The 11,418-nt window shown below is 34.2% G+C and overlaps 1 protein-coding gene across 1 annotated transcript; it reads left to right on the top strand.

The window, feature by feature from the left end:
• The first annotated feature begins 359 nt into the window (after positions 1-359).
• LOC105773084 (uncharacterized) lies at positions 360-11,260 on the top strand. Its single transcript, XM_012594721.2, has 17 exons — positions 360-576; positions 1,810-2,049; positions 2,693-2,839; positions 3,727-3,805; positions 5,206-5,389; positions 5,685-5,750; positions 6,043-6,282; positions 6,732-6,938; positions 7,050-7,353; positions 7,754-7,913; positions 8,042-8,150; positions 8,474-8,609; positions 8,724-8,779; positions 8,854-9,153; positions 9,382-9,504; positions 9,711-10,400; positions 10,934-11,260. The coding sequence occupies exons 1-17, from the start codon at positions 444-446 to the stop codon at positions 11,102-11,104; spliced, it is 3,345 nt and encodes a 1,114-aa protein (XP_012450175.1). The 5' UTR covers positions 360-443; the 3' UTR covers positions 11,105-11,260.
• The last annotated feature ends 158 nt before the right edge of the window (positions 11,261-11,418 follow it).

Here is an 11,418-nt window from a genome sequence, read left to right as displayed (position 1 = left end):
CCAACTTTTTTTAAAATTTTAATTATACCCCGAATTTTAAAAAAATTAATTAAGCCTTATAATTTTAAAAATTCTCATCAATTTTTTTCAAAAAATTCAATTAAACTCTTCAAATTTTTTAGAATATTCATTAAAACCCTTAAAATTTTTAAAATTTCAATTAAACTCCTAAAACTTAATGGGAAAGATGTGCTAAAGCCATATTTTTTTTCCCCTCTAAACAGCTGAGAAAAAAATAAGTTAAGAAGGATAATATTGGTCGGTCCGTACAACCTTTTTGTTCTGCAAGCAGCAAGTTAAAAAACGTGTCATAAGTGGCAATCTAATAGGACAACATTGTCATATTATACCAGAACTTATCAGATAATATCTCTAAAAAAAAGCTATAAAATTTCAGTATTTCACTTCACAGTCTGGTGTATGCTGAAAAGTGAAAAAGAAAAATGGCTTCTTTGATAGTAAGTCAACTTGGTTTTCCATCAGAAAATGGTTACAAAGTGTGGGAAGATCAATCTTTTATTAAATGGAGAAAAAGGGACCCTCATGTTACTTTGCATTGCCATGAATCTGTTGAAGGTTGTTTCTTTTTCTTTGATCAAATTATTGATTTATTTTATTTTAATTTTGGGTTTGACTCGATTTAGTATTTCATTAACATCTGCTTTTTAAAAATACATATTCTGATTTTTTTTCCCTGAAGTTTTGACTTTTCACTCAGATTTATTGCTTTGGGTACTTTGCATGTACTAATACTGTCTTCGTGATTGTTTCCATTAAAATCTGCTACTTGGGTATGATTTGTATTATCTTTATCTTTTTCTTTTACGATTAGATGTTGATGATTTTATACTGGCTTCATTTTAGCTTATAGTAATTAGCACTTAATCATTATTAATATTTTTTATTGGGTTTTTTTCTTTCTAGTTTTGGTTTTAATTCTGATTTTATGCTTTGGATTCCATTGATTTTGAATTACAATTGAATGATTGGTGGGAGTGAGTTACTATAATTCAGTGGGAAATTGATTTGAATATTCTTGATTGATTTCAGATTTTCTTTTCATTCAGACTGTGTTTTTCTTATTAGTATCTTTAGGTATGCAATTCAAGCTGTTGAGTGTGGAATTTAGTTTTAGATTGATCAAAGTTGATACTGTTAATCTTTGTAAGGAACTATTTTTCCCTCTTCAGATTTTTTCTTTTTTCTTTTGTTGATTATTGGATGTTAGCAAGTGGTCGGGATGGCAAAACTCGATCCGTGGTTGTATGAATCCACTTAGAATGGACTTTATTTTTATTTTAAGTGGATGCACGCAGTTTTGGTAAATGCTTGTTCATGTATATTTGTATTATATACATGCAAGATATATACTAAAATCACATGTATATGAATTTATATGTACTTTATATATAGTATATTATACATGTGAAAGAATTATATATGCTGCAATTATGTTCATCAATGAATTATAATATATATTTACAATAGTAAATGGTACAAAATTAAGGTGGAGTGGCATGAAGCATAAGGCAATCCTCACTCTTGCTGTTCCTTTGTGATCCCTTAGTGATTGCCAAAGGACTATAGCTTCTTGTGAACTTGTTTCCTTTTCTTGCAGAAGTGTTGGCCCAATCCATTGTAAATGGTTGAAGTTACTAAGTATAATTTAATCTGCTGTTCTTCAAATTCAATTTACTTAATGAAAATATTGTTGTTTACATGGACATATGACCTGATATTCTTTTAGGAAGTTAATTCAGCACTTTCAACTTCTGAATTATGTTTTCTCATACAATGTTGTATCAATAGGATCTCTTAAATACTGGTATGAACGCAATAAAGTGGACCTTTCAGTATCCAAATCGGCAGTTTGGAATGATGATGCTGTTCAGAGTGCACTTGAGAGTGCGGCTTTTTGGGTCAAAGGCTTGCCTTTCGTCAAGTCTTTGTCTGGTTATTGGAAATTTTTATTGGCTTCCAATCCTACTGCTGTTCCGAAAAATTTCTATGAAAGTTCATTTCAGGATTCCGATTGGGAAACTTTGCCGGGTAAGATTGTTAATACATATGTTATATATTTGCAAACTTTTCTTGCTTCACTCTCACTTTTGAACTTTAGTTATGTGTTTCAAATCTGACTTTTGCTTTAATTAGCAAGATTATTTATTATTTTGAAATAATTTGAGAAACATGCCAAAATCTATCTCTTTATAGCATTCATCAATATACACGATGTAAACCCGAGTTTACCCTATTTCTGGTGTCTAGTTTTGCAAAATTTTAGGTTTCTCGTTCATAATTATTGACATAATCATATAAGCATTTGCATTACATTTCATTTGAACCTATAACTTTTGGCTGTCATAAGGTGTAACTTATGGAACTTGGCCGTTGAAATCAAAGTGCTAACAATGTATGTATGACATACGCATTCAGGGATGCACTAATAGGCAAAATAAGCAGTTCAATATTCATTTGTTTGATAAGCATTTCTTACTGATAATTGTATATTTATCACTTATTTTATTTTGTGATCCTTCTTGTTATTATTCTCAAGCTTCATAATTTTACTTCATCTTTAGTGTTATTTCTTGGTTCTAGTTTGTCTTTTAATTTTTAAATATAATCAGTTCCACATCATTCCCGTAAACAATGTTTTCTAACAAAGGTCTATCTTTTGCAATTGAAACAGTTCCTTCCAATTGGCAAATGCATGGATATGATCGGCCTATTTATACCAACGTTGTGTATCCGTTTCCGCTTGATCCTCCTCATGTTCCTACTGATAACCCTACAGGCTGTTACAGGACATACTTTCACATTCCTAAAGAATGGAAGGGTATGATCTAGTCAAATGTGTTCCTAATTTCGATGGTCTATATTCTGCTAATATGATTTGATTGTTACTTTCTTCTTTGATTTTGTTTTTACTTCTAGATTCACATGCAGTAATTAAATTGTTGTAGTTTTCTTTTTTCACTTCCACATCCTTTTATTTCTTCTTTTCTTTTTTTACTTTTTCCCTCATATAAATGTATGCTTTCTATATATTTATGTTTCTCGGACTTAGGTTGGGGATATGTGTCCAACACGGGCATGCTCATTTTTTCTTGGTTTGTCCTAGTAATTAGAGTTTTTGTAGGGTTATTGTTATGGTTCGGACTGATGGATCTTGTCACAGGACAATTCACAAGCAAACCATCTGTCTTAGCAGGGCTTTTTCCCTGATTTCCACTTCTTCCTTGGGAATGACCAATGATGAACAAGTGGAACTCGTCGAAGGGAATTCCAAACCTTAGACTTGTTAAGAGAGAGTCTTAAACCTCTTAAAATTGAATTAATATGACTTACTTTTATTGCTACCAATCAGCCTCTTAAATAGAGGTTACATAGGTTTAGTTATTTGAATAAAAGACCTATAAGCTAAGAACTCTAAATAAAGAAAGATTCCTAATACCAAAAAGAGACTTTTAAATAAAGAAGATGTCCTAATAAAATTAAGCTAATATCTCTCTAAATATAATAATTATCTGCTTCAGTGCTAGGATACTAATTGACATCTAATAGTTACATCCGCATGCCTATATCTGAAAATGTGCCGGAGGCAAGTACTTCTAGAAAAATGAAGACTTGGAGCAACATAGGTTCTCATGTTTGCTATATGCTTTGCCAATTCAAATTCTACTATAACAAACTTAAAATAACATATTTTTTAACATTTGGCAGGTCGCCGGATTTTGTTGCACTTCGAAGCTGTTGATTCTGCCTTCTGTGCTTGGGTAAACGGAGTCCCTATTGGATACAGGTATGTAATGCATAGCTGCAATATATATATATATATATATATATATATATATATATATATATATATAAAATTGTATGGAAAAGTTTTCACATTTATAGAAATGTTGTCAACCGAGTTTGAGTACCCTTTGGGTGTGTTTAGCATTGCTTTTCAAAAGAACTTTTCAATCCAAACTAGCTTTCAAGTCATAAGCAATGTTAAACAAATAGCTTTTCAAGCCAAACCAGTTTTTCTAACTGACTTTCCCAAAAGCTGAAAGTTTCTAGCTTTTGGCTTTTTAAAAGTCAAATTGGGTGCCAAATTATAAATTTGCTCCTCATTTATATTAACTATAAGTTAAAAATATGATTTATATATTCAAATTAAAATTTTCAAACAATTTATACTAATTTAGTATTTAAAATTGATATGTTAATTGAATATCACTTAAATTAACTTATTTTTAGTTTACAATATCATACCTAAAATGGATATTTTAACTTTTCACAATAGTTTTTGATAGCAATGCTAAACTCATAAAATCTTAAACCACATTTCTCAAAATTATTTTTCATAGTACTTTTCAAAAACAAAGTTCAACTAACCCTTAATCTTTTGACTCTAAAGGTGATGGAGTATTGAGAATTGGGGGCATACTTGTTATAAATGATTAAGATATTTCCAGTTAAAGTAAAAATGTTGGGAGTAGGTACTCTTCTTAGAAGATAAAATTTAGTTATACCATGCACAATCTATGAGTTGGATGCTTTTTCTTGGGACTTGGTCATGTGTAATATAATATTTAATTTATTAATAACTTTCCCTAATATACATATTTGTGACACTTTAATCTCCATCATTTTCTACATCTCACAAGTTATATGAGTATTGTTGGCAGAAAAATAGTTTCTCTTTAATTGAAGCCTTCTAAATGATCAAGGATGAAAAACAAAAATGCATTATTAATGTTCGTAGAAATCAATTGTGGAAAGAAAAAAAAAGAAACATAGACAGATACACAAACAAGCTTGTTGGAGAACCTTGTTTTATTCATACAGGAATGTCATGTGAAGCAGAATCCAAATATATATTTATCTATGTTACTTGGACTCGGGGGTGAGTGTATGTTTATTATTATTATTATTATTATTATTATTATTATTATTATTATTATTATTATTATTTTAAATTTTGAGGGTCTTTGGAAGGTCTTATCCCCATATTCCATGTCTGAATATGTGTCAGACATAGGTACTTCATGAAAATGAATAATCATAGCAACTTAGAATTTTATAGTAACCTTTTGAAAGTTTATCTTCCACAGTGAGCAGCTTCTTACAGTGATAACCTTTAGTAGAGTGTTTGAATTGGTATTGTGAGTTGGACCTATTATTAAATTCTTTTCCATTGTGTTAGGTCAGTCAGGATAGTAGATTGCCTGCTGAGTTTGAAATAACAGATTATTGCTATTCATGTGACTCGGACAAGAAGAACGTTCTATCCGTTCAAGTATTTAGGTGGAGTGATGGATCTTACCTTGAAGATCAAGATCATTGGTGGTTATCCGGTATTCACCGTGATGTGCTTCTCCTTTCTAAACCACAGGTTATTCTCTCTCATTTCTTACATTTTTTACTTTTTTAGCTGCTATGGCTAGTTGTTGGACAGCAAATTTCATGGAGAAGCGCCGGAAGGTATATGTTTATATGTATATCTATGTATGTGAGTGTGTGTGTGCGTGTGCGTGCACACATCTCTGTGTGTCTGTGTCCTGTTCTTGTATGTTTATATTCAAATTCCTTTGTTTTCCCCCCTCTTTTCTGATATCCCATAACTTTGGCGCATTTGATGTCCTTTCATATATACTTGCATCATTAAAATGGACCTAACTTTTATGCAGGTCTTCATTGCGGATTACTTTTTCAAATCAAACCTTGCTGACAACTTTTCTTATGCAGATATACAGGTAAGAGTTGCTTACTTCAAGAGTTTACCCGGCAATTTTCAGAGTTTTAATTGCAAAAATTATACATGTTTTGTTTCAATTGCAGTAAACTAAGATAAAACCTGAGGCCTAATAGCCATATTTATAGATTCTGTTTGAATGTGCATAAACTACTATAGTTGTTGAAGTACCTAATCAATACCCTTGTTGATTTTGTTAGCTTACAACGTCTTATTTATTTACTTTGTTTCTATTATAAACAATTGTTATATACTAAAGTTGTGATATATATTGCATCATACACATTACTCAGCTTGAAGTGAAAATAGATTGCTCGAGAGAAACACCTAAAGATATAGTGCTTACGGACTTTATCATAGAAGCTGCATTATATGATGCTGGGAGCTGGTACAACTGTGATGGAAATGTTGATCTGCTGTCATCGAATGTGGCTAACATAGAGCTCAACCGCTTTCCCACTCAAACTCTAGGATTTCATGGTTATATGCTTGAGGGGAAACTAGAAAACCCCAAGTTATGGTCAGCAGAACATGTGAGATTCTCAGTCAATTCAATTTCATTTTCAGTTTAAACTATATATGTTTGATTAAGCTTAAAAGAACTAGTATGCCCCTTCCCCTATTTTTATCTGTCTTGCTATTTTGGGTTCCTAGGATTGTACTTCTATTGTTCTCCTTTCTCATGCCTTATAGGTCTTCAATATTATTATTTTCTCTCTTTTTATGAGATAACACTGGTTATAAGTTATAATATGTGTCCTATGTTACTTGGACTTTGGTGTATCAGATGTGGGTATGCTCAATTTTTTCCATGATTTCAATGTATTTGGAAGGTCTTTTGAGGGTCATATACCCATGCCTATAGTATTGATATGGATGTCAGGCACATGTATTTCAAGAAAAATAAAGAATTGGAGCAACATAGTCTTTATTCTGATTTCATCTGAATTGTTTATTGCTTGCTTGTTTCCATTTTGTGCAGCCGAATTTGTACACACTGGTTATCATACTTAAGGATGCATCTGGCAAAATAGTCGACTGTGAATCATGCCTAGTTGGTATAAGACAAGTATCGAAAGCCCCTAAGCAGCTACTTGTTAACGGGCATCCTGTCGTAATAAGAGGTGTGAACAGGCATGAGCATCATCCGCGTTTGGGGAAGACAAACATAGAGGCTTGCATGGTTAAGGTAATGACACCTTAAGTTGTCAATTGTTATCTCTTAGTGGCAAGTTGTTGCAGCTTATGTTGATAACTGAATTGGACCTATGGATTATATATTCGTTCTTTTTTCTTACAGGACTTGGTCGTAATGAAGCAAAACAATATCAATGCTGTGAGAAACAGCCACTATCCTCAACATCCCCGTTGGTATGAGTTGTGTGACCTGTTTGGAATGTATATGATAGATGAAGCCAATATTGAAACACATGGTTTTGATCTTTCTGGACATCTGAAGCATCCTACTCAGGAACCTAGTTGGGCTGCTGCGATGATGGACCGTGTTATAGGCATGGTTGAAAGGGACAAAAATCATGCATGCATTTTTTCGTGGTCCTTGGGAAATGAGGCTGGATATGGACCTAATCATTCTGCTTCAGCTGGTAATGCGTTCTGATATATACTTGCCATTAAATTTGCTATTGCTGGAAGCAACTATTATGAGGTTTTTCTGCGTTGGATTCTTTTACTATCTTGATCCTCATAATCATGACTTGCCAAGTATCTCTGCTGGTGAAATGTTTACTAGAAACGATATTCTTTTAAAGAAAATGCTTCAGATGTTTGTAAACTACATTTTGTTATCATGTTCTAGGTAGGAAGTTCGTCGACTTTCAGAATTTATGCCACCAGAAGCACGATCAAGTTTCTCATTTGACCTTTCATACTACATTTTTTAGTTTTACTTGTAATGTTAACCATATCTGACGAATATGCTTTCATCATTTCTCCTTTTATATTATTTCTTCTCTCATCATTTATTAATTTTGAGACTTGACTTAGGATGGATTCGTGGAAGAGATCCTTCACGAGTAGTACATTATGAAGGTGGTGGATCTAGAACCCCATCCACCGATATTGTATGCCCAATGTACATGCGTGTATGGGATGTAGTGAAGATTGCAAAAGATCCAAATGAATCTCGTCCTTTGATATTGTGCGAGTATGTAACCATTCATCTCTATTAACATGTTTCTTTTTCATCTTTATTCATTTCCTTTTCCGGCAGAATTTATTTTCACAGCCTTGGCATTCTATTAATCCGAGGGTCTTCTATTGCAATAATGTCAGGTATTCACATGCCATGGGAAACAGCTGTGGAAACATACATGAATATTGGGAAGCAATTGATAACATTTTTGGCCTTCAAGGTGGCTTTATATGGGATTGGGTTGACCAGGTTGAGAATCCTTATTTATTGTTAAGGCCCTTTAATGATATTGAGAATTCTTTGTCGTACCATGATTAAATTATTAACCTTATAGTGTCTATTTCCTATAATTTCTTCTGTAAAATGTAAAGTGAATCAGCTTACGTTGAAAACATGTGGCCATATTCTAAGAAGTCTTTGCTCTACCCTAATGTCTCCTCTTGTACTGAAGTTTTCCTTGTAATAGGCATCGAATTTCATCTCCTTTTTGACTCTTTACCGTTTGTTTCTTTTGGCCCTTGTTTTACTGGTGAAGTTTAGAAAGGACTAAATGTATTGCATTTTTCTTTCAGGCCCTATTGAAGGACAATGGAAATGGTAGCAAATACTGGGCTTATGGTGGTGACTTTGGGGATTCTCCCAATGATTTAAACTTCTGCTTGAATGGCATTACATGGCCAGATCGAACTCCTCATCCCACCTTACACGGTACCCTATATCAATTTCATATTTCTAATGTACTAAACACTTTTCTGTTTACGGTGATATCCATATTTCTGTTGTGTTTGCATTGCCACTTATAAGCTTGATTGCTGTTTTCAGAGGTTAAGTATGTCTATCAACCGATCAAGGTTTATCTAAGGGAAAGCACAGTTAAGGTACTGTCATATTTTTGTCTTTCCTGTTTCTGTGTGGTCTGTTTTTAACATCTAGTTGAAATTTAACTTGGCAGATAAAGAACACTAATTTTTATGAGACAACAGAAGGATTGGTGTTTGAATGGGCTGTTCTTGGGGATGGCTGTGAACTTGGATGTGGAATTCTCTCCCTTCCTGTGATTGAACCTCAGAGCAGCTATGATATCGAATGGAAGTCTGGCCCATGGTATCCTCTAGGGGCTTCCTCAGATGCCGAAGAAATATTTTTAACAATCACTACTAAACTTTTGCACTCCAAGAGGTGGGTAGAAGTTGGTCATGTGGTTTCATCGACACAAGTCCAGTTGCCTTCCAAAAGAGATATTGTACCTCATGTAAGTTCTCTTCTATTCCTTTTTCTTGTTTTGTTTAAGGCTATTTTACTCAGACTGGGCGTGAGTGTTACATACAGAGATGTGTCCAACACAAGTATTGTTAAAGTTTCTATATGAATTTGGAGGTTCTTAGGATGGTCATACTACCAATCGGACACAAATGTTGGACATGCTTAATGTTTATTATTATTCTGAATCAGCTTAGTGTTCTACTTTTGAGCTCTTCAGATCATCAAAACAAAAGACGATGTCCTTTCCACCGAAATTCTTGGGGATAATATCATTATTAGCCAGTCGAAGCTATGGGAGATTACATTTAATACAAAAACTGGAAGTCTCGATAGTTGGAAGGTAATCTAAGCCTATGGCTTTTCTTAAATTTTCCGTTTTTATGTTAGCTTTTTCCTAAAATTGCAGAAAGAAGGCAATAAAGCAAGCCCAGCCTTGTATCTTGTAAACTAAAATATTTTTCAAAAGTAAATTTTCATTTTTGAACTAAAGCTTATAAAGACAATATTTTAATTTCTAATTTCAGAGAATTTGGTGGTAAATTGCAGGTTGAAGGTGTCCCTATAATGAAAAATGGCCTGTTCCCATGCTTTTGGCGAGCACCAACAGACAATGACAAAGGGGGAGGTCCGAGCAGTTATCAGACTAAGTGGAAAGCTGCCTGCATTGATGAGATAGTTTTTCTTACTGAAAGCTGTTCTATACAAAATAAGACGGACAATGTTGTGAAAATAGCAGTTGTTTACCTTGGTTTCATTAAGGGTGAGGATGGCACTTTAGATGAGTCGAAAAAAGCAAGTGCTTTATTCAAAGTTGACATGCTTTACACAATCCATGCGTCTGGTGACATCGTAATTGAATCCAATGTAAAACCAAGTTCTGGTCTTCCTCCTTTACCACGTGTTGGAGTTGAATTCCACTTGGAAAAGTCGGTGGACCAAGTGAAATGGTATGGAAGAGGGCCATTTGAGTGTTACCCAGATCGAAAAGCAGCAGCACATGTTGGGGTTTATGAGCAATCAATAGAAGGGATGCATGTTCCTTATATAGTTCCAGGGGAGTCCGGAGGTAGAGCGGATGTCAGATGGGTGACATTTCAAAACAAGGATGGCTGTGGAATTTATGCTTCAACATACGGAAAATCTCCACCTATGCAATTAAATGCAAGTTATTTTAGCACCGCTGAGCTTGATCGGGCAGTGCGCAATGAAGAACTTATCAAAGGGGATACCATTGAGGTAAATTTTCGAGTTAACAATGCTTTCCTTTTCTCTTATGTGCTATGCACATGCACATTTGCTCCTCTTCACCTTTATGAATATGAAGCTAATCCCTGCACCTGTTCATCCCCTTTAACGGGTTTGCTTATACTGAATATGAAAGTGTATGATTGGCCTGTTGTCGGGATCCACCCTCGTAAAAAAGTGTTAAAGAACCATGACCATAGTGAAAATCCAGATGAAGTGCCAAAAGAATGGCCGGTTCTATTTTCTCTAAAATGGGAAACTGTCAAGAAGGGATCCATCAAGATGATGGTCACTCGAAACCTTAGCTTTATCTGTGCCAGAATGTGACTTTATCAAAATCAGTTTACTTCTGAGAATCTAACCCTTTTCCCACTACGTACAAGCATACATACGAACATATGCATGCACATGCCAAATTGGTACCAAATGAATGAATGTCTGAAGTCTCAGATCTTGATTCTGGTTTCATCTTCACTTTAATGTGAGCTTTATTATGTTATTGTTTTGTTGTTGTTGTTTTACAGGTCCATCTTGACCACAAGCACATGGGTATCGGTGGAGATGATAGCTGGACACCCAGCGTACACGAGAACTATCTGGTTCCAGCCGTGCCGTACTCGTTCTCAATCCGGTTATGTCCCGTAACTTCAGCTACTTCTGGCCAAAATCTCTACAGGTCCCAACTTCAAAACTGAGTTCATTCTCATTGTGTTTTATTTGCAAGATATGAGGGATGCCCTTAGTTTGACACTGTAATAAGGCGTTCCCATTGAACTTTCTTTTCATGCGGATTCAAATGTGGCTTTATGTTAATAAATAAATAAAAGAAAATCTTATTTCCATACCCAAAATGTCTTGTAATTTTGGATACAATATGAAAATGCTGTACAAATATGGCAATGGCTCTGATGGTTTTAAGCCTAGTTGGCTCCATCTGATGACTTAAATTCTTCATTTCCAGCAGAGCTTCAATAGTGAATGCTATCTTGTTTGAATCAGAGAGAGACTT

This window comes from Gossypium raimondii, chromosome 6, assembly GCF_025698545.1.
Source record: "Gossypium raimondii isolate GPD5lz chromosome 6, ASM2569854v1, whole genome shotgun sequence".
NCBI lineage: Eukaryota > Viridiplantae > Streptophyta > Magnoliopsida > Malvales > Malvaceae > Gossypium > Gossypium raimondii.
This window is presented reverse-complemented; position numbering and strand designations above follow the sequence as displayed.